The following is a 23,559-nucleotide window of genomic DNA, read 5'->3' as shown; positions in this document are numbered from 1 at the left end:
ATTCTTTTAATTACTCTATGTAGATTATACAAACCATGTGTTACGGTGACTGGAAAGTGACTGGCACCCGAGATACATAATGAAACTAAAACCATAGATACTCCTCGGTATAAAACTTACACTTGCCTAATGAAGTTGACTGCATATCTTTTTAATTGCTAGGCTGTCATTGTGGTATAAGTAGAAGGGCATCTTAAAGATGCCTATTTCCCAACTTGTCTGTTAAGTGTTCTGTTATACGCTTTCTTTAGCCTAGGTTAATATATGGCTTAGTATGAAACACAAGTTTAAGCACTTGATTGACTTGCAAATGTCTTTGTTTTGCAGCTTCTATGAAGGGCGAGATCACTGGTGAACTAGCTTCTTCGTCGGGTGTATCGACATCTGGGTCTGTAGGGAGCTCAGCTGCTGATTCTACTGGACACGATATCATTACTGAGCAGCCACGTTCTCAGCATACATTGCAGTCAGACTCCGTAGACCTGTCAAGCTGTGATTTGACGAGTACAGCTACTGAAGGGGAAGAAGATGATGTGCTTAGTCGAAGCTCCAGCCAGATCAGTGCTGTCCAGTCAGATCCCACTATGGACTTGAATGATGGTACACAGGCTTCCTCACCAATTAGTGATAGCTCTCAGACTACTACAGAAGGTCCAGACTCTGCTGTAACCCCTTCGGACAGTTCTGAAATTGTAAGTGTACAACGGGCAGAGGGGGGAACTCCTTCTACTGAGGGGCCCGACATGTCTCAGAGCTCTTCCGTGGAGGGCCCAGACTTGGACTCATCTACTTACTCGTCTTCCACTTTTCCATCCTCAGCTAGTAACAATGGAAAGGTCAGCAGCTCACACCTCTGTTGGAGAGCTTGACCTCCTTTTAACACTTTCACTTCAGCAGTAATTAAAAACTACAAAGCTGTAATCAGGGTAGGTCATGCAAGGGCATTAACAGATTGTTACTCACTAGAACAATGTCAGTATCAAAGCCTTGCAATAAATATATCCTCTTAATAGCATATTCTTCATTTGTATAGATACATTAGTAATATTTTGGTGCAGGTGGACTAATGGAAGTGTTAAAGGGTGAACAGTCAGTTTGGAATGATGAAGGAGTACTTTTGGAACTTAAAGCTTCACATTGTCTTCTGCCTGTGCTTTTTCACTTGGCAACACAGCTCTGTTTCTTTTTTTTTTTTACTCCTTTTTATTCCATCTTAAGGATTTCTGCTATATGAAGCAAATACTGCATGATTTACTAACGTAGCAGTTGCATATTTAATGAACATCTGAAATGGGCATACAGTATAGCTGTCTTAAGAAATTAGTCTCAGGCAAGTGTATTGTGAGGTTGTAATAAAACCAGCAAAAATGTAATTACTGGGAGCAAGAGCGGAAAATGCAAAAAAGGGAAAACATTGAATTTCCTAAGTTTGTGGGATTTTTTTCAAATATTATCAAACCTTTTCCTTATGTCTGCTGACTAGTAACTTTGGAAAAGTAATAGTTTCTTACCACTACAAAAAATGGTAAATTTAGAATTATGATAGCCAAATACTCTTGCAAATGTGAGGATGCAGGAATCAAAGGAGTGATGATAATTGCATGCTCTGAATTAAATGCAGGCAGTGCAGAGGCTGAAGTGAGCATGCATTTATAATCAAGTTGCCAAGATGCATTTCTTACAAATTCTTGTCAGACTGTTGCTTAGGTCAATTTGCGTACTGTTTACAAGCAGTAATTACAAGTAGAATTATTTTTTTGTGGTTGGCAGGCTGAGTTGCCCCACTTACCCACACATGGACTTCTTAATGAACAATTTTCAGGTGCTTATTTAGTGAGGGAGTAACCAAAGTAGTATCTTGTATTCTCACGGGCTTGGAATGAAATGGTTTTTACTTTTACTGACTTTACTATGGTTTTTTTGGTTTTGCTTGTTTTTGTGGTTGTTTTTCACTATACTTACTGTCTATATATTGCTTAGGTACCAAGGGTCGAACTCTTCTCCAGAAATGTCCTTTTCAGTAGTCTCTGTTTTAGAATGAAGGAATTAAAATATCTTTAAACTTACTTGTCCTTTTTTGTCCTACAAAGCATGTTCTCAGTTTGACTTTATGTATCCAGGACAAGTGAGGTTATGGGGGAGTTTAGCAGCAAGGGACAAGTTCAGTTGGTGACAGGAAAGGTGTTGGTTGTGATTTGTAACTGCTGGGATGTGTGTGTTGGCTAAGAGAGTAAGGAAAGCTGCAGAGGAGGCGGTGCACCTAGTGTTTGACTTTGTTACTGCTGATGGCTCAAGTGAGAGACTGTCAGATGTAACTGTGTCTTCTAATAGCCCAAATGCTGGAGGAGGAGGGCAACTGCTCTGGGGCCTGCACGCAGCTGTACACTAATATTTATATTTATCAGGCTCATATTTGCTTTCATTTTATTTCTAGATTACTAACACCTCATGCTTGAGATTTAATATTTTGTGTTAAGCTAAGTGTTTTTAAGTCCTGTCCTTGCACTGTAGGTTATGGAAGGTGCTGAGGGACAGTATTCTGGAATGCAAATTGGGCAGCTGCAGGATGAGGAAGATGAAGCTGCAAATATTCTCCAGGACAATTCATCAGAGTCTTTCAGAAATTCATCTGTTGGTACGTTGATAATGGAAGGGGGACGAATGGGAGCAGAACTGGTGACGCTTCTAAGGCAGGTGTTAGAGATGCATCTGTTGTCTAACTTCCAAGGGACTAAAGACTTGCATAATGGATATGAAAAACAAACAACTAGATGGAAGTATAAAATAAGAAGTATATTTCAACACTTCTAGTAAATCACTTGTTTTGATCACTGCTAATTTATTTTTCATGTTTGTATAATGAAGTTCAGTTAAAGTGCTTTTAATTTACATCTGAAATAATATTTAATGAATTGCCTTTTTCTAAAGCGCTTCAGCAGCCTCACCTATTGAAAACTATGAGCCATAGTAGGCAGCCTTCTGATAGCAGCGTAGATAGATTTACATCAAAAGAAGATGCAGCAGATCCTGCTGATCATGAAAATAAGGTGAGAAGTAGTTATGGTGGTCTGCCTTGAAGTTAAAAAAAATTACCTTTATGGTCATGTTAATTAGTGGTATATGTGGGTAGCCTGTTCATGTGGTGTGCTTCATTATAGGTCAAAATAACTAAGGTTGAATAGTAAACTATTGAACTATAGCCTGAATTTTATTTAACATACGGTGAATATTCAGGTGTTAATATCTTGAATGCGATCACCAGCAAAACCATAGGACAAACTATTGAGAGCACAGATCCCTTTTACCTGTGCAGTAGTAGGGTACACTGAATTCTTTATTACCTGAAATATCTTTGTGCTGGTTGCTAGCTGCGTAGGTAACTTTATGATCTCCTCAGAAGCCACGTCTTACTTTTTGAGAATCTCTTTCTGCAGAGAGATTCATGCCATTCTAACCACAGGTTATTGATTTCCTCTTGACTTTAGCTTTGGACTTTGTTCTGAGCTGAGGTGAAAGAAGTTCAGTTTGTGCAGACAGAAGTTAGATCGGTCTACTGGGCAACTCTAAATGTGAAACTACAGAAGGTTATCAGCCTTCTTTGGAAACATCTAAGGAGTTAATTGCTTCTTATACATAAGTTTCCAAAGATAGTTGTTTGGTGACAAAAAATGGTTTGTCAGACTCCTTCAGATGTTAACAGCAAATCTGGGTAATTCAGAAAATCTACAGAATGATTGTTGTTTCTCTGATAAAATTAAACCAATTCGTATACATGGTACAAATGTCCCAAAAGCATTACATTTTAAGGCCTTTTTTTGGCGTATGTGTTAAACACATTTTGTATTGCAACCTTTATACATTTGGGAATGTGCAGTATTTCTAAATCTTGTTGTGCCTAATATTTTATTTAAACTGAAGATTAATTTTTTTCTATATAAAAATTGTGATTTGTGTTCAATAGCCCTCCAGGGTAAAGGGAGACATAGGTCACTATACGGATGGAAACTCTGCTCCCTTGGTGCACTGCGTTAGACTTCTGTCAGCCTCTTTTCTACTTACTGGGGAGAAAGGAGGTGAGTTTCTGTTAAGTCTCATTGGTCATTGTGTCTCTCAATGTACAAAGGTGGAAGTATGGTCAGTTTACTCTGTCTTATTTTTATAATTTCACTTTACTGGAGATTTCATGAGTGTGGTTTTTCTGTGACAGTCCTGATTTAAAAGATCACAACAGAGAAAAACCAAAAACCACTTAAAGTTTATACCATTTTACAATTAATCCCATTTTGAATGCTTGGGGATCTAAAGAAGTGTTACAGTAATTTAACCCTTAAGTCAAATAATTTACAGTTTCTAATTTTTTGAGACCTAACCTGTGGGGCCTTGATGATTTATAGATCGTATGAAGCTGTGAAGGCAATCTAACATCTGTATTTCTTTTTATCAGTGGTGGGTGCACAATTTGTCCACTGTAAAAATATCAGTACCTCAGTAAGGGAACATTTTCCTCAGTTGCAGTCCATTCAGTGGAAACTGCTAAAAACAGATTCAGAAGAATATAGTTCTCTCAAGTACTTGTCTTAATAGTTTTACAGTTGATTTTGTTTACAATGCATATTTTTTTAAATTAAAGCAAGATTAAAATTATCTTTTTTTTTAGCTGTATCACTCAGTTGCGGTTTGAATTTCATCTTAATTCTTTTGAATGTACCTCAGGTAGAGGAGGTGCTGTTGTACCCATTTGTGTTTGGGAAACGTACCCTGAGACTTTAAGCTAAAGTAAACCAGCATGTTGACATAAGGTTTTCAGCAACCTAGCTGAAATCTTATGTTGAACTTTTCTGGCATGCACTGCTGTTTCCATTTTTTTCACTGAGAATTCCGTGTCACAGGCGTGGGTGTATGTGTCATTTTATATATGAGTGAAATGAGATGTTTGTTCTTTTCCCCTTTACTGAATTATTATTTGTTTATGTGTTCTGCTACTGTAATGTTCTTGGAAAGACAGTGTACTGGCTGAATTCTCAGTAATGAAGGGAAGTGAGTAGGAAGTGCGTATGGTTGGTTACATAGGTAGTTATTTAAAAAAAAAAAAGCTGTATAAAACTGCTGTCTCTGATAAACTGGAACTACTTGCTCTGCCTTCATACTTTTTGTCTAGGCTAGGCACTTTATATCATACAGAGTTATTAACTGAAAAACAATTTGGGAAGCTTTTAAATACTCCTCTTTATTTTTTTTTCTTTTCTGCAGCTTTAGTTCCTGATAGAGATGTGAGAGTCAGTGTAAAAGCCCTGGCAGTAAGTTGTGTTGGAGCAGCTGTTGCACTTCACCCCGAATCTTTCTTCAGCAAACTGTATAAAACTCCCCTTGAAGCAATGGGAGAAGAGTATGGTATGTTTCAGTTCGCATATTCTATTTTAATAGTATGTTTGAGTTTTCAAATAAGCGTGGCAGCATCTGTACTGAAAACTCTAAATCCATTTTAGTATTTGCAATCAAATAGTGCATCAGTTGCCATGAATGTGCTGTCTGTGTATATGGTGAGGGTTTTGCTGTAAGAAGAGTTAAATTTCAAGGGTTGAGCTTCTGCAGCTTTTAACAAGTTTAAGCTATTTTAGTACAACCACTGTATAGAAGTGGTTTATGTTATAAATGGTTTGTTCTAATTTGTTTCAGGCCATCTTCTAAGTGGTTTGTAAGCCATTAGGTTTATTTTCATGAGTGATTCGGTATGATCAGCAGGGACCTGGAATATTCATCTGATTTGGTATTGATAGTGGCAAAGGTGGAGTGTGGACCAAAACTTTATTCTTGGATTTCCCCAGAGCATTTAATGTACAAATTAAGTCGCTAGAGGTTTTATATGTGATCACTGGTCTGGATGGTGTGAATGATCTGTAGATTACATTCTAGGCATCTCGGAAAAGTAGAACTACGGCAAGCGTATTGTGAATGTGCTGGCATTGATTGTACAATAATTGGTACCTCCACTGAAACATTTTTAGGGATCAGATAAGTCTAAGGCTAGTATTTTTAAAATAAAGTAGTTGTTAATTATTTTCTTAGAGGAGCAGTATGTATCAGATATTCTGAACTACATTGACCATGGAGATCCCCAGATTAGAGGAGCGACTGCCATTCTGTGTGGAACAATTATCAACTCCATTCTAATTAAATCCCGCTTTGATGTGGAAAAATGGCTAATAAATGTCAGAAGCTCAACAGGTAATAATTTATTTCATGGGTGTATCTTTTTTTTTAATGTAACCAAAATTTTCTTTAGTTTCATTGCTCTAAATTCTTTTTTTTGATAGGAAACCTCTTTTCCTTGGTAGACTGCATACCTCTGTTACAGAAAACACTGAAAGATGAGTCGTCTGTTACATGCAAAATGGCTTGTACAGCTGTGAGGGTAAGCAGAAGAGGGAGTTTATACCACCACAGATCACGGGGGCATTATTCATTGACTAGGAACTTGTTATGCTCAGGTGTATAAACATGGAGCAAAAAATGACTTCTTCCCCAAGAACTTTATTGTAGAAGACATGGATCAGGCACAGAGATGGAGGAACAAACAGCTGGAAAATAGCTATGGTGGTTGGATTGTGTGGCAGTGTAATCATGATATTTCTAGTCATAAATGTACTGATATGGACTGTAATGTTACACTGAGCAACAATAGGATGAGTGCATTATGTAGAAAAGGATATCTAGCCTAAAAAGGGAAATGTGAACATATACAGGACACAACCAGGTGTTATTTGGAGTGCAAAATTAAATGTGAGATATTAGTAAGTAAATAGAAGTAAAATACTGATTGTTTTCTGAAATAATTTTTTAAGTGAGGAAAGTCTCAGGAAAGTGTTTCAAATTGGGTGAAAGATGCATCAGGCAATTGTTAAAATAGAGATGATGGCTGAATTTGTGAGTGGAACTTAGAGTGTGTGAGTTTTATTTCTGTAATAAAATCTGTGGAAGATGTGGAAAAGGCAGAGGGGTGAAGGTGTGAGCTTTTCTTTGAAGAATTTAAAAAAAAGTAGAAGAACAAGGACAAATTGGAGGCAAGGGAAATTAATTCACCGGGGAGAGGCACACGTGGCTGACTATTGCAGCTGAGGGGTCAGTGAGGTGAAGTGTAGCTTTTAGCAAGTTGCAGAAATTTAATGTATGGAAAATATGATTTCATGTGAAAACAGGAGGGGTCTATGATGAAGCTGAGGGAAGGAAGTCTAGTTAAACAATGCTGTCTTCTTAACCTTCTGTTCCATGATCTTATTGTTTGTATATAGGTATTTTCTGTATTGATTACACTTAGGCTTAAGGCTTTTCAGAAGACTTCATGAGAACTGTTCAGTTCAGGCAACTTTTACTAGTCAGTTTTGACTTATTATTTCTCTCAGTATATAGTGTAGCCTGACTTCATACCTTTCAGCAGAAATATTGAAAAGCATTTTGGGTTGTTTATCCTCAAACAAGAAGGTGCATTTTCGTGTAGTTAAATAAAACATAGAGGTATAGAGTTCTGTGACGTTTTCTGAAGATCACACTTTGTGCTTGTAGTTGAACTGTCACTAAAATGTGAGGTATGACTTTTTCAAAAACTTATGGAAATCAGAACTGGGTGTCTAAAAATGTCTTGTGGAAATTAGGAGAGCCTGGTCTTGAACCGATAAGATTACAGTGTTCGTGGTGTTTAAGCCCTGCGAGTTTTAGACCTTATTCTGTGGTGGATTGATTGTCTTCTGATATCAAAGGCTTGTGTTCCTCTCCAGAGTTTTAAATTCAGCAGGAGACTTTAGCAATTCACATGGAGCTCGTGTTCTAGCCTTGCAAAGTACCTAATTCTGGTACTTTCTCCTAGCTCTTAAGCAATAACTTTTTTTAATATTCTAAATAAGATGGATTTTTATGATAACTTACATACTTTGATTCAGAGAACTTTTCTGTAATATAACAATTTTTTTTTTCTTCTCAGCACTGCATCATGAGCCTGTGTAGTAGCAGTTACAGTGAACTAGGTTTACAATTAATTGTTGATCTCCTTACGCTGAAGAATAGCTCATATTGGTTAGTAAGGACGGAACTTCTGGAAACACTTGCAGAGGTAGATTTTCGGTAAGTGTTTATATTTTTCTATGGGTTTTGAAGCTGGAGCGCAGTGTATAGGAGACTGAAACCAAAATGGGGCAGTTTATTCTTAAACATTAACAAATTTCATAAAACTAATTTGGACCAATCATTCATGTAAGGAATGTATGAATTCCAATTCTCAAGTTACCATTGACTTCACTACCAAGCCCAGTCCTCTGGAGAGGAGTTCCTAGTTCAGTGATCTTTTTTATCAAGTCCTCTGTAAATGAGTGATCAGAGAGACCATATAATCTGGAAACTGCCTTGGATTTCATGTCCAGCTTTGTGTTCTTTTTTTTTTAAAGAAATGTACCTGACTTGTTCTCAGTTATCGTCAGCTCTCTTCTGTTGCTCATTTTCCATTATACTGGGATGAATATGACTTTACTTCCTTTTCTTGCATTCCCTCATTCTCTACAAGTTCTTCCGAGCTGGAAGACAAAAGGTGTTTCTATGAAAATTCTTCAAGTCATCCTTAGTTGTGCAAAGTTGGACCCTTTTCAAGTAGTGATATTTGGAATGTGTTACTATCTTTTCAAAGCAGTCTGATTTTTACATGCATGGTGGGGGTGGAAATATCAGAATGTGTAAAGGATGTTTTTTAACTAACGAAAAATAATTCTTCTGTTACAATAGCCAGGTAATAGCTTACCTCTTCGGAAGGTAGCGAAATAGGCATTTACTTTTTACGTTTTCCAGCAGCAGTGTTTTTCTAAAGAATAAACAAGAAGAACTCTGAGCACTGAAGGGAGAAATAACCTTTAATATTTACTAAGGTACTCTAAATTCTATTTTACCATAGGCTAGTCAGCTTCTTGGAAGGAAGATCTGAGAGAGTGCACAGGGGTCTTCATCATTATACTGGTGTAAGTAAATTATTCAATCAGTATGTTCTGTTTCTGGGTTGAGGTACCAGTGCAATTTCAGCACTGACGTTTGAATTCTGTCAACACTGGTAGTTGTTTGTTCTGTATAAGTAGGCTCATGTTTGGAGACTTGTTACAGTTGTAAAGGTACTTCACTACTGAGATTCAGATATTTCTGTGTTCTCGGGTGTGTGTGCGTGTGTGTTGGGGGGACTCTGTTGTGGTTTTGGGTTTTTTTCAAACTTCAAAAAACTTCCAGCATTTATGTATTTAAGTAGTATATTTGGCAGTGTTAAGGTAAAGATTGTCTTACATATGTGTATGACAGACAAATTCTCACTAGATCTCCCTTGTTAACTATCTTTTAACAATCTGATCCAATGATGAAAATGTTCAGTGAACTTTAATGATGAGAACTTATTTTGTAGCTACTGAAGCTTCAGGAGAGAGTGCTTAATGACGTTGTAATATGTCTGCTTGGAGATGAAGATCCAAGAGTGAGACATGTAGCCGCAGCTTCATTAATGAGGTATATATGTTCGAATTTTTAGAAAGGAAAAGAAGTTTAGAAAGATGTAGACATGTTACTGTGTACCTATAATGAAAATAATCTTTAGTGGGTTTCTTATATTTTTGTTCAAATAAAGGATGGGCGACAAATGCAGCTTTTTGGTACCTGGAGCATGCATCATACTGGGAAATTGTGCTTTGCTTTTTATTAGCATAACAATTTCATTTAACTTCATTACATTCTGAGGGTCACTGTAAGTTTCAAACTCCTCAAATTAGTTTTTTGCCTGCTGAAGTGATTTGTTCAGTGTCCTGACTGTATTTAATAGACTTAAAATATTGCAGTTCTGTTGAGTTGTCCTAAATTCCAGACACTGTTTTTTCCACATGATTATAATTTCTGTATCTTAAAACTGTTGTGTTCGCCAATTATAGGGAAGTAGCTAATCTTGTTTAAAAAGCAGCTGTTTACTGTAACTTGCTACAAATATTGCTGTTGAGAGAAACGCACCACACAGTAAGGATTAGATAGTAGTTTATTTATTAGAGTCCAAGGACTTATATGTTTAAACAAGTTTGGAGCATCTAGTAGTGAATTCCAGGAAAGTCTTTTTGCCAGAGGAGTCTCTTTCCTAGTTTTTCAGAGTATTAATTGCTGTCCATTCATAATAACAAATAAAGGACAATGTAACCTTAAAAATTCTGCGACTTAGAAATGTTTGTATTGCAGAAGCAGCTCAGCAGAGAAATTGTTAAATATAGTTTGTGTTTGTTGCTCTTATTGGGGGACTTCATTTTGAAATTGAGTTATTTTGTCAACTGAGTGGTAACAAGTTGGAAATTTTCCATGTCTTCATGTTGACATAGTGACAGCATGTGTGTTAAGGTTGGAAAAGGCTTAACTGCCTAGGAAATCTGCTGTAGGCTTTCAGAAGCCACTTGAAACATCCAGTATGGGCATTCATTGGAAGTACTTTCAGTCAAAGTATAAAAATGTGTACAGTAATTTTTCGCTGTTGTCTAAGTTGCAAATGTTGTTATTGTTGTCGTTGTAGTGTGTATAGGTAGGTGTCTCTATAAATAGGTATTTTTTTAGCTATCTTGTCTAGAGCAGTTCATTTGTCTTGATTTGAGCTCCTTGATTATAATGAAAAGCAGCTGTATAAAAATGAGTTCAGCTTAACAATGAGTTTTAGTAACAGATTTAGAAACAGATTCTCCCAGGTGATAGGGGACAGGACAAGAGGGAGTGGCCTCAAGCTCTGCCAGGGGAGGTTCAGGCTTGACATAAGGAAAAAATTCTTCACTGAAAGGGTCATTAGGCAATGGAACGGCCTGCCCAGGGAGGACTCGCCTTCCCTGGAGGTGTTTAAGGCGCGGGTGGATGAGGTACTGAGAGGCATGGTTTAGAGACTGGTGGGAATGGTTGGACTTGATGATCCGGTGGGTCTCTTCCAACCTGGTGATTCTATGATTCTATGATTTTATTTACAGTTTGACATGTCTAGTTAGCATATGCAGCTTTCTGAATTGTATATTAAATGTGTTTTAAATGTACTTTAAATAATACTTTTCCTTTTTGGCAATTGTCATTAAGGCTTGTTCCAAAGCTGTTTTATAACTGTGATCAAGGACAGGCTGATCCAGTTGTGGCAGTAGCAAGAGACCAAAGTGGTGTCTACCTGAAGCTGCTAATGCATGAAACACAGCCTCCATCTCACTTTGCAGTGAGCACTATCACCAGGTATGTTATGTGGCATATCTTGCCTTAAATGGAATATGGGCCCAGATTTCAATTAATAATGCCTAGAGTCATATTTAAATCCTGGAAATCCACGTGCTTATGAAATCTTTTTCCAATTTGTAGGAGCGTCTGTGGTAGTTCTGGGCTCCACAGAAACAGACTTGACTTTAGAAGATAAACTGTTGTGTGAGTTACTAATGATGTGCTCGCACGTTGATCACAGGGAGTTGTTCTGTGATAAGGTTTCTTTTCATTGTGAGGTGACCCTATTTGTCCATTAAATAGCACAAGTAAGCATAGCTTTGCGAACTAATCTTAGGTATATGTTATTGTTCTTCAGGTATGTTGATCAGGATTTATTGCCCTTCACATCCTTGTTTAATGATTGTGGTTGCAGAAATCTGTGCTGCATTCTCATTTTGATAGTGTGAACTTGCTGCTGTGTTTTTGCTGCCAGATATACTTTCCTAAACTCTTCTGTTTAGGTATCTTGTCTTTTAGTCAGCACAAGTATTCTCTTGTGGGGGCTCTTTGCTTCTACCAATTTGTCATACAAGTTTTTAATTATGTGCCTTTTCCATACATGACCTTGGTCTTGTCAGTCAAGATTTATATATGGAAATAATAGAACTTTTTGGACACTGTGTCATTTCAAATACAAAGTAGTTATTTTTCTTCAGCAGTGATCTTTACAGCAATAATACAAAGTTTGTGAACATGCAAAAATTTAGATGGATTTGAGCAAAAGCAGCGGCTCATGCTAAATGAGGGTGATTCCTAGAACACCTAAGCTAGGTATTGAGTTAATCTACAGTTTCTGTTTGCTAACTGAGATTTCATTTATAAGCTAAATTGCTTTTGCTAGTACAGAAGCAAAAATATTAAAATATAGTAAGAGGTGGTATTTAGAGTGTTGTCTGACTTCTGTATTTTAAAAGTGGCCTATAAAATCAGTAGTAGTAGTCTAAGTCGTAATAATTTTTGATTGAGGTATTTCTTTTTTTTCAGTACATGCTTTAGTGGTATAAATATTTTTATTTCAGAACATACAGAGGTTACAATATGCTGCAAAGTCCAACAGATATCACTATGGAAAACAATCTCTCAAGGGTTATTGCAGCAATTTTCCATGCATTGACAATATCCACTACAAGAGCACTTACAGTGAGTTTTCTTAGTTGCTATAGTAGCTAACTTTTTCTTTTATTTTCTTTTTTTTCCTTGTTTTATTTTTAATTATTTCCTGGCTTTATTGGTATCTGCTGGTTTTTGTACTGTGTCACTGGCAATAGTAACGTGTTTAATTCTCACTCTTATGATATCTTAATGTTGTTGCAAACTCTTCCAGTGATAAAATGGATTCAGTTCTTGGTGTTAACTTTTTCAGTTTGGCTGCTGCGAGGGTTTGTGTCTTCTCTCCACAACGTTTCCAGTTTGCACCTGGAGTGTGGGATGGCACTGCGGGTATGTTCCCTCATCTCTTCTTCGAGCTTCTAGAAGTCACTTATTTACGTATCAGAAGTCCTGGTTTAAATGTATAAGCTTGTTTTAGCTGTTGTTTAAGAACTTTATACAGAAGAGTGTAACATCAGGTTGTCATGATGCTGTTAGCACTCTGTCATCTCTGGAACCACAGCATATATCACAGGGTTTGGCTGCAAGTGCTGTAAGACACTGACCATATGTCTCTGTCTGTCAAAATAAGTAATAGGACAAAGTTATCAGTGCTTTTGAAAGAATGTTTATCTTCAGGGTATTGTGTCTTGTAATATCTCTTTAAAATGAGAACATCGTCACTTTCACCTTGATCTCATGTTTATGTTGATAAATAGTGAGTAAAGGAAGCTGGTTCATAATTGCTTTTGTAACTATAGAAGTGTCAGGTGCGTTTAAATTGTTCTGATTCTGCACACTGAACGGGAGCAGCAAATTAAATGTCCATAGTGCTCCAGTGTTATGTAGATAATATATGATAGCCCCAATGTGCTTATTTTCTGAAGAGTTTCTTCAGAATGTAACTGTACAATTGGCAACTTCAAAGCTTTCTTGCTTCTGATTGATGGTGTGCTGTGTGAACTGTAAAACTGTCTACTGAAGATGTGCACATATAGAGCTCTTTGTTTTTTAAATAGATTTAACATAATTTGTGTTCATTTTCTTCATTGCTTTTGTGTCTCTGCTCTTATTTTGCACTTCTGGTATCCTGAAACTCTTGCAAAATTTTATCTCATTTCAAAAGCAAAATAAATCCCAAAACTACAACAACAGCAACAACAAACTGCCTCCCCCAGCTGCTTTCCTTGTCAGTAAGCCTTTTCTTCCCTTGCTGGCCACAAGTGGGACATGTTCTGCATATGCATTCTAAATGATGTCTTTTGAGTTATAGGTCTGCTTTAAACAATTAGAGTAGGTTAGGATGTGAGGAGTACTTAGCTGGAAAATATAATCATTGCAGAATCACAGCAGTGTGTCTTCTGCTCTACCCACCTTGAAAAATGCTATTTTTAAGGTGCATCTAATATTCATTAGTGATGCAATGACGTTGTCTTTGCCCTTTCCTCTAAGTCCTCCTTTACAAATTTTTTGCCAATTTTCATACTAATTTTATTTTTGTGGAGTCACAAGAATGTTTATTGTTCTGGATAAAAAGAATATAGAATGGATAATAACATGAGAATTTTGCCAATTTTTTTTTGTCTAAGTATTGTCATTCTTATGATTAAAAAACACGGTAGAATTGCTGCATTCCAACTCCATACAACTTGACATGGATTAATTAATGGATTTCTAACTTTATGTAATGTAAACAACACTTGCATATGAAAATACTTTAAAATAAAATAAAAAGGAAGGCCCTGTATTTACCTGTGTAGCACTGTCAAAATAACAGCTGTGCTTAATTGAAATTTATTTTCTGAAATTACTCCAGTTGTATTAGACCAGAGTGACTACATGAGAAGTTTCTTTCCCTTTTTTATTAAAAACTCCTGAAAGAATCTCCTTATTTAGAGGTTACATGAAGTCTTTTACTGAAAGTAAGTTAGTAGTATTGTGCAGGCCTTACAGCTTTGAATTTGTGTGTAATTCACATAGTATTCTGACAAATCTTCCGGTAATCTCTGCCTGCTGCTTTTGAATCTTGAGTTGTGAGGGAAAATGTGGTTTTAAGATTGTTGTAAAGGATACTGTGGGATTCGGCAGCAAATTACAATGTTGGATAGAGTCCACCCAAAAATCTAAATGATTTTATAGATTACAATTGTTTAATTAAATTCTTGTAACTTTAAAACAATACCTTGTTACATTGCAATACTACACTTACGTCTCCCATCCCTAACTTGCATATGTGCAAAACTTTAAGCTGGAGGTAGTTCAGGACTAGTTAGCAATTAAATATAGAATTCTTCAGTTTATCAGTAGATGTCACTAGCAGCTTTTATATTTGCTGTTTTTAAAAAGAAAAAAGAAACAGCTCTTCAAGAATACAAATTATTGTCAGGTCTCTGCTGCCAATGTTTAAAGTCCCACTTGAGTGTTAAATGTGTATTCCTGTATTACTGGCTTGTTTAGTTTTTTATATTAGCAGTCACTTAATTTTTGGCTTTCTTAAGACTGTAAACTCACCAAAAGAAGGAAGAAAATTTATGTCATTTCAAAATTAAACTTGCAGTGTTTCTCAACCGAGCCCATCAGATGAAGCTCAGAAGGGCTGCACCATTGGAATAGCTGGCATGGTCCTGTCTCTCCTTTCATCAGCATGGTTCCCGCTGGACCTTTCTGCACATCAGGATGCTTTGATTTTGACTGGAAACTTGCTTGCAGGTAGGGAAGAGCAAGAAAAGTGGGGTTGTGCTGTTATTTTTACCAATAGCATCAGAAGGCCCATATCTCACCCTATTCTGGTTGCACACAAGACTTGCAAGATTGAGCAGAAAAAAATAAAGAAGGAACTTCTTGCACCTAGGATGTTTGAAAACATACTGCCTCCAAGTATGTTTCCTCTAACTGCCAAAGAGAATGTGCAGTATGCTTACTACAGGATGTGTACAAAGAATTAATGCTATTTGTTGTTTAAAACTATGCACCTAAGTGCTGGATTTAAAAATATAGGCTCTTTTCCATATTTGAATTTCTGTTCATACAGAGATCATAGAATCATAGAATAACCAGGTTGGAAGAGACCCACCGGATCATCGAGTCCAACCACATGCATCTGATGATATGCATCTAAAATTTTCTCTTGCATTCCACGTTTTTACCTTGTTTAAATAATGTGATTCCCGTTGCAGCAAGTGCTCCCAAATGCTTAAAGAATCCCTGGAGTGCTGAAGAAGATTCAAACCAAGGTGCTGCAAAGCAGGAGGAACCCTGGCCAGCTCTGGCAGATCGAACTCTTGTTACTTTAGTGGAGCAGCTCTTTGCTCATCTGCTGAAGGTCATTAACATTTGTGCTCATGTAATGGATGATGTTGCTCCTGGCCCAGCAGTAAAGGTAGGTATTAAAAATAAATGAAATTGTGTCGCTTAAATACTCTTGTGATAGAGACCTCTTCATTTTAGAGGTCATACAGGTAACTCAGTGTTTTAGAGGTGATACAGTTAACTATTGAATAGCTTGATAATATGACTCCACTATAAGTTGGAAAGCAAGTAACAAAAAATTTTTTTTAGCACTTCATTATCTGGATTCAAAAGAAACTTTAGTCATTGAACTCTTGATTCCATCTCATTGGCTTATGATGAAGTTGAGAAGGAAAGCAGGGAATATGTTAAACCTACTTCTTTTCACTCAGGAAGTTAACTTCCTGAACCTGAGTGTTGAGGCATTTTAACTGACAGTCACATAAAGAGGAGTTTAGAGAAAAGGTGAATATGCTTGTGATTGTGTAGAAGAAAAAGTACTTGTGCATGTGAAATTAATAAACCTTTTAATTCTAGGCAGCGTTACCGTCTCTCACAAACCCACCTTCTCTTAGTCCAATTCGGAGGAAGGGGAAAGAGAGGGAGTCTGTTGAACAGGCGTCTGTGCCAATGAGCCCTAAGAAGGGTGGTGAAACAAGTCCAGGTAAGCACGCTTACTCCTATTCATTCTCCCACCTACCACCCCCATTTAAGTATGGTTATGGCATAGAGAGGAAAAAATAAAATGAGGTAACTTGTTTTCTGAAGTTCTAGTTCAAAAGGCTGGCAGACCTACTGTTGGACGTTCTTTTCAGCTGCGCCTTGCAGGAAAGGCACCTGTGGGTGGGGGCTTCTTTGCTGGTTTAGTTTTTATGAAAATTAACTGTACTTTTCAGAAGAAAGGTACTTCTGAACCCTTTTCGTCACAGTTTTTCTGAATCTACTCAAATATTAACTAAATATTAACTAAAATTAAGATCTAATTTTTGCACGTATTTTACTTCAGGTTTGAAAGTTGCTTTGCGGCTTCTGGCAGGAGTAGTTTACCTTGCTCTTGGAAACAAGATTCTTAATCTTGAAAGGGTTTCTTAGTTTTCTTAGGGTTTCTTTCTTAGTAATGAATGAAGGAAATGGGTGGTGTGTTTTGTTTTGCCTTTTTTTTTGTAAATTGTACATGCACTTCAATGAAAAGCCTTCTGGGTTAGTTTCTCTTATCTCAGAGGGCTGGTTTCTTGGAATGCTAGTTCATTTTCTAGTTGTACAGCATATGTTTTTGCAGTTTAAAATATGCATGAGGATTGATAAATTCATACTGTCTGATAATTTTAAAATGGTAAATAATGTTGAGTGTACATGTCGTGACCATCCTAGAAAAAAATATCCTGTTCTAATCTGTGATATATTTTTAAGCTGCTAGGCAAACTGATGGTACTGGGCCTGTTTCAACAAGTAAATCATCTTCAGTAGGAAGCTTTTATCATCTTCCATCGTATCTGAAGTTGTATGACGTCTTGAAAGCAACCCATGCTAATTATAAGGTACTGCATGATAGAATTTGATTGAAGGAGAATGTAGATAGGCAACCACTTTGTGTTTCTTTTAAACATGGCTCTGCCTATATCAACAGTTGCTTGTTTGCCTGTGTAAACAATTTATGAAGAAGAAAAAAACATGAAAAAAATCACAACCGCCACCAATAAAACCAAAAAACAGTAGAACAAAACTCCCTGATAGGCATTGTCACCCTACTGCTTGTTTCTCTGCTGTCACTAACGCAAATACCAAATGGCCCTTCACTGGCTTTGCAATGCAGAATGGATTCCAGTGTCTGTTCTCTTTGCAGTTTATTCCAGGATGGGTAAACTTTTTCCTCATTAGTTCAGGTAACAGAAGATGTATTCCCTAGGGGCTGGGTTATCTGATTTGTACGCTTCAAGGGTGTATTCTTATTACACCTGCTGTGTTTCTGAGAAATATGTTATGCCTTTTTCATTACTTATCAACATACTCTGCCTTCCTGGCTGCTGTAACTTCCTCAAGCTAGAAGATCCCTTTCTTAGTCAAAGTCCTACCTTTCCAGCAATTCATTCACAGTCAAAGCTGCCAGTAGTGTTGATTGAACTATGCTGAAATTTTAGGCAAAAGATCATTTTTTGGCAATACCCACTTCTTTCTGCAGTATCTATGTCCTTGTCAAGTAAACGTTAAGAAAAAGTGTGTTTTTACTTTTTGGGACCAGGTTACTTTGGATCTCCAGAATACTAATGAAAAGTTTGGATGTTTCTTACGGTCTGCCTTAGATGTTCTGTCTCAAATCTTGGAACTTGCTACTCTTCAAGATATTGGAAAGGTATCAGATTTGTGTGTTTTTTTTCTTTTGTAGTTAAGTTATCCAATATCCATGGTCCATACTGGAGAAAAACACTTATCATTGATTTTTAAATTGGTACCATTGAGAGAGACAGTGGTCCTAGAAGCACTGTGGTGCCACAGTGTTGAGTAAAGGGCTAAAGCAGGTTTCCTGAGTTAAGTTGTTTCTAGAATAATTTTTTTACTGTTTAAGTTTCATATGAAGATTTTTTCTTCCCAGCAAAATGGTTTGCCTTCCGTTATTCTTAATATATTTATATGTTTAAATTTACTCATGTTAAATATTCACAATATCAGGGGGTGTACTCCTCTCCCTCCTCTCCTGTGCCTTGATAGTTTATCTTGTTAACTGTGGCGTCAAGCATTGTGGTATTTTATGACTAGGAGGCAGATCTTACATTTTTATTTCCTTATGTGTTTCCATGATTTTCCTCAAATTAGTGTAATTTTACTTAGTAAAAGTGACAAAACTGTGCTGTTGTCCAGTTTTCATAGTAAAACTTGGTTTTCTGCTTTTCTAGTGTGTAGAAGAAATTTTGGGATACCTAAAATCATGTTTCAACAGAGAACCAACAATGGCAACAGTTTGTGTACAGCAGGTAAGGAGGTAATTTTTGTGTGTTACTGGAAGGTTAATTCTGATGTCCTGTGATTATCAATTAGATGCTAAGACTGGCCATTCTTTTTAAAGGGAATGATGTGAGGAACTGTAGTGGAGCAAAAGGAACCTTTTCTTTAATTTTCATAACTTGTTCTGAAACTTCCCTCTGAAAAATATAATATCTTCTTGAACTGCTTCCAATTCAAAGAACTCTTAGCTTACGTTCAGAAAACGAGTTTGTTTATTGCCTTCCAAAATGTGTTCTGTAGCTGGTTTACTCCATCAAAAACCTGGAAGGTGAAGAACTGCCTTACTTATGGATTTCTTGCAGGCCTCCAGTTAAACTTTTGGGTTCAAGTTGTCGAAGTTTACTTTTGGTGGGTGGTGAGCTTTGGTAGACTTCTTTGAGTTGTCACATGGAAATAGCTTCACTTACAAAACTAGTCATATCTTCTTGGCTGAGGTGTGGGTTGTTCCTTTTTTCCAGCTTTTTTCTGTCTTGTAATTGACTATATGGCCCGCAGTTTGCACTCTGAACTTTGCTCTTAAACCCTTTGGGAGGATGAGGAGTCAAGTCTCTTTTTCCTGCAATGTTAACTTTTTTTTTTTCTTCCAATTCTCTTCTCTAGTTATTGAAAACATTATTTGGGACAAATCTGGCTTCTCAGTACGATGGCTTGTCTTCCAACACCAACAAAGCTCAAGGCAAAGCTCAACGCTTAGGTTCTTCCAATTTGAGACCTGGTCTCTATCATTATTGCTTCATGGCACCATACACACATTTTACACAGGCCCTTGCTGACGCTAGTCTCAGGAACATGGTTCAGGCTGAGCAGGAACACGATGCTTCAGGGTAACTTTTCTTCCCTTATGACATTAACTTGAACTAGAATCTCTTTTTGTTGTTTTTCATAAATGCAGGTATCATAGGGGAGGTAAGTAACCTAAAATTACAATACTGTCTATGTGCTTATGTCTACAAGAAATAAGTGAGTAGTTTGTCTTAGTAGCGAGATCTGGAATGCAACACTATATTGATTATCGCCAATGTGTTTTCCAAATCAAAGCTAAATCATGAAAATGGATGTCACTAGAGTAGTTTTTTTAAGCATAATAGTATTAAATGCTTGTATTCAAAACTGTTAGCTATAATTAGTGAATTAATGAAATAGTAGCTTTAAAGGAAAAGCAGAAGGATGGCTAAGCAAATACCAGAAAGTCTTTCTCTGCTGGATGTGTGTTTTCCTCAAATCTATGTGATCCGATCCAAATGTGCTGTGGGTTGTCTCCACTCTTTTGTTTTACTAAGGTTCTTGAAACAGTTAAGTAGCTAATGAAAAGTTGGCATTGGTAAAACAATATGCATCTAAGGAGAGTGTTAGTCTCTCCATTTTTTTTTAACATGTATGGGGTTTTTTTTTTTTTCTTTTATGACAGATGGTTTGACGTGCTGCAAAAAGTTTCTACGCAGCTGAAAACTAGTATTTCCAGTGCAGCAAAACATCGTGCTGATAAGGTACTTGTATCTATGTGCTCCTGAAAGAGCTGTACCTTAGATTGAAAGCATTTTTCCTCCTTTGAAAATGTAGTTTGGTTTTGAATCAGAGACCTGTTCAGATATTAGATTACTTTAAAATCTCTCTGTTACAGAATGCTATTCACAATCACATTCGTTTATTTGAACCCCTTGTCATAAAAGCATTGAAACAATATACTACGACGACATCAGTACAGCTGCAGAGACAAGTTTTAGACTTGCTAGCTCAACTGGTTCAGCTACGAGTTAACTACTGTCTTCTGGATTCAGATCAGGTTGGTGTCTCACCATTTTTGCCAGTTTGTAATACCAGGATCTGACTTGCAGACTTAATAGTTATAGCAAAAATACTTGCAACAAACTATTTATGGTACTATAGGTGAAAAAAGAGATTTAAAGGAAGATGAGACTCAATCCGTCTCCCAGTCTTGAGGAGCTTCTGATTTCTGGTTTTCTATTGCATATAAATTACTTTCTAAACTCTGCAACAACTGTTTAAGAACTGTCCATCAGATGGACTTCACAAATGAGATGATGTGAACAATGCAATCAATGTTGATAAGTGAAACTTTTATTAAAAAAAAAAAAACAACAACAAACCACACCTCTGTATCGAGAGTATGGACTTCTGTATGACTGGTAATGAACATCATGGTTGAGAACCATTATTTGATTTTAATGGCAGGAGAAAGCTAGTTGCAAATACAGTAGCCTGTGTGATTGTCCCTATAAGCAGTAAATTTGTAACATCCTTTTGGGGTTTGAACATTTTGGGTTTATAAATGGGCATAAGTTGCAGTACATAACTTTCCTGTAAATCTGTAAACAGATAAATCTTTTCAATGCATTGAATATTTGGATTTTATCTTGATTTATTTAGAGCTAGATTTTTGGTTTATTCTTAACTTCTTGACTGTAACGCCCCAAATAGTGTGTTACATGAGCAGGAGAAGTTTAGGGTTAAAAATATAGATATAGACAGTAGATAAAATGTGGCATAAATTAGTTTATTACGATTAGCGTGAACATCAACAAGGTTCCCTCTGTCTTCTGTAAATGTAGAGGGAACGCTTAATAACATATTTGAATATAAGCATAAATGATTTTTATTGCCTGTTTTCCTTTCTCTCCTTCCAAAACACTGACTTTGATAACTGTCAAAATGATTTCAAATGCGAATTAATGTATCTATATCTGTTACACTTTATTCTCTCTTTAGGTGTTTATTGGATTTGTGCTAAAGCAGTTTGAATACATTGAAGTAGGACAGTTCAGGTATGAAATCGGCAGACATCCTTTGAACAGTGCAGATTCTAACTGTCTTGTTCTGAAACACATACTGATTAGTCTTGCTGGTTACTTCTGGCTTATGAGAAAAGCATAGTTACCTTCTGGGCAATGTGCTTGTTTATTCTCTGGCTCCAGTGGTAGCCCTTTCAAATAATTAGGTTCCATGTGGGTGAAGAAACCGTGAAGTAGCTCAGAAAAAAAAATCTTAAGCTATGTTGTGCTGTTTCTTTCTTCATTTGGTGTTGTAAAACCATTCCTTTGGGTCTGCTCCGAAGCTGTGCTTTCAGGAATCAGCACTTCATGGCTAGGATTCAGATGCTGAAGTGAGAGCTGCTTCTTCCTCTTACAGATTCAATGTGAATCTGTTTGTATTTTGATTGTCTGGTACATTTTGTGTAGCACCTGTTAGATGATAAGCAATGTGGTGGAATTTTTACCTTCAACTGTTTCCATTTTCTCTCACACTTATTTGTCTGAAGAGATAAGTGGGATTTTTGTTCTATGGGTCTTCTACAGAAATACTCCAATCTGTTTCATTATCCGTTAGATAGTATTTTGTAATATTAATAATTATGTAATGGTCAGAGCTTGAAAAAAAACCTTTGGGAAAAACCCCATAGTAGAGAACAACACAAAAAATATAGCAATACTGTGTAAAAGCAGAAAACACATTCTTAAAAAAACTAGATCTTGAAAACAATTAATTTTTCTCGAAGAGTTGTGCAATTCAAACTTGACTTTTTTTTTTGTTTGTTTTCAGGGAGTCTGAAGCAATCATTCCTAATATCTTTTTTTTCCTGGTGTTGCTGTCTTATGAGCGGTATCATTCCAAACAGATAATCGGAATTCCTAAGATAATTCAGCTGTGTGATGGTATCATGGCCAGTGGGAGGAAAGCTGTTACACATGGTAATTAAAGAAAAAAAGAAAAGAAGAAAAGGCACTGACACTTATATTAATAGTTCAGTGATAAAACTCATATCAACTATTAAGTGACAGAAAACTGAAATCATACGGATTGTTCCAGAAGACACTAGCTTTTAAATTTTTAATACATTAAATAAATCAATTTCTTCAGGAAGTTTTTGCATAGTACCTAATTGCAACAAAACTTATATTTGGAACTTTATTAGGCAATAAGTTCACAATGTAGCAGTACTTCAAAGGCTTTGATTTTAACTTGTATTTACCTTCCCCTCCACTTACAGCTTTCTGGTAGAAGCATCTCTTATCCTTTCCAATGATTCTGCTGATAAATACTTTATAAAAATATCTATTTTACCTCTATGAGAATGGCCTAATATGTTCATAATTTAATTTTTTTTACTAGAAGGTAAAAGACATTATGCATGATAAACTTGGTGGGTTTTTTAAGAAGTAAAACCTTTTAATAAACTGAACCACAGTTTACTTCAAGTAGCTGAACTGTTAAAACAAAAACTCACTGTTCAGGACTTGTCTGATGCTAAAGCAAACAAATCTCATTTCAGCAATACCAGCTCTGCAACCCATTGTTCATGACCTCTTTGTGTTAAGAGGAACAAATAAAGCTGATGCTGGAAAAGAGTTGGAAACACAAAAAGAAGTGGTAGTGTCAATGCTGCTAAGACTTATTCAGTACCATCAGGTAAGAGACAGTCAAAGTGGCCCTGTTTATGGTCTATAAAAGGGATACCTTGCTTTGACTGCTAAAAATGCCTCAGGCAATATTAATGATTTTTGTGTACGAAACTTGAATAGCTGGACTCTGTGTGTGATATTTCTGTGTAGAGAGAGTAGGCAAAGATTTTGGTGGGTGGCGAAAAGGTTCAGTACTGCAAATCAGTATTTCAAGTCAAATAAGATGTCTGTGGAATTCTGTGATCAAGCCTGGGTAACAAAGCACTGAAAAAGCTCCAGTTAGGATCATGATCTTGGTTGTGTTGCAAATGGAATGAACAGAAGGTTAGTAGAAGAGTTGTAATAAATTAAAATTCAAGAAGCTTAAAAGAATGGTGGTAGAAGTGGATGAGAGGACAGGATTAGAAGTAGGAAATGTGGCGTAGAAGTGGCTTAGGTATTGCTGTACAATAGTGATGTCTTCAATAACATTTTTAAATATGGATTATTT

General features: G+C 36.5%; 1 protein-coding gene across 2 annotated transcripts in view; it reads left to right on the top strand.

Annotated features, from left to right (window-relative positions):
* The window catches only part of HTT (huntingtin), an 84,651-nt gene that overhangs the window by 20,761 nt on the left and 40,331 nt on the right, over nt 1-23,559 (top strand). For both annotated transcript variants that reach the window (XM_069856422.1, XM_069856421.1), the window contains 25 exons: nt 328-692; nt 2,512-2,635; nt 2,929-3,047; nt 3,962-4,073; nt 5,251-5,391; nt 6,067-6,225; nt 6,315-6,412; nt 7,976-8,115; nt 8,933-8,996; nt 9,425-9,525; nt 11,104-11,250; nt 12,294-12,414; nt 12,638-12,714; nt 14,921-15,072; nt 15,540-15,742; nt 16,189-16,315; nt 17,062-17,189; nt 17,891-18,001; nt 18,543-18,620; nt 19,252-19,475; nt 20,060-20,138; nt 20,273-20,434; nt 21,379-21,434; nt 22,210-22,358; nt 22,940-23,076. In XM_069856422.1, coding sequence (XP_069712523.1) covers nt 328-692; nt 2,512-2,635; nt 2,929-3,047; nt 3,962-4,073; nt 5,251-5,391; nt 6,067-6,225; nt 6,315-6,412; nt 7,976-8,115; nt 8,933-8,996; nt 9,425-9,525; nt 11,104-11,250; nt 12,294-12,414; nt 12,638-12,714; nt 14,921-15,072; nt 15,540-15,742; nt 16,189-16,315; nt 17,062-17,189; nt 17,891-18,001; nt 18,543-18,620; nt 19,252-19,475; nt 20,060-20,138; nt 20,273-20,434; nt 21,379-21,434; nt 22,210-22,358; nt 22,940-23,076 — 3,374 coding nt within the window. The remainder of the gene's footprint in view (nt 1-327; nt 693-2,511; nt 2,636-2,928; nt 3,048-3,961; nt 4,074-5,250; nt 5,392-6,066; nt 6,226-6,314; nt 6,413-7,975; nt 8,116-8,932; nt 8,997-9,424; nt 9,526-11,103; nt 11,251-12,293; nt 12,415-12,637; nt 12,715-14,920; nt 15,073-15,539; nt 15,743-16,188; nt 16,316-17,061; nt 17,190-17,890; nt 18,002-18,542; nt 18,621-19,251; nt 19,476-20,059; nt 20,139-20,272; nt 20,435-21,378; nt 21,435-22,209; nt 22,359-22,939; nt 23,077-23,559) is intronic.

Source organism: Phaenicophaeus curvirostris, chromosome 4 (assembly GCF_032191515.1).
Source record: "Phaenicophaeus curvirostris isolate KB17595 chromosome 4, BPBGC_Pcur_1.0, whole genome shotgun sequence".
Classification (NCBI taxonomy): domain Eukaryota; kingdom Metazoa; phylum Chordata; class Aves; order Cuculiformes; family Cuculidae; genus Phaenicophaeus; species Phaenicophaeus curvirostris.
Note: the sequence above shows the minus strand (reverse complement) of the source record. Positions and strands in the feature narration are given on the sequence as shown.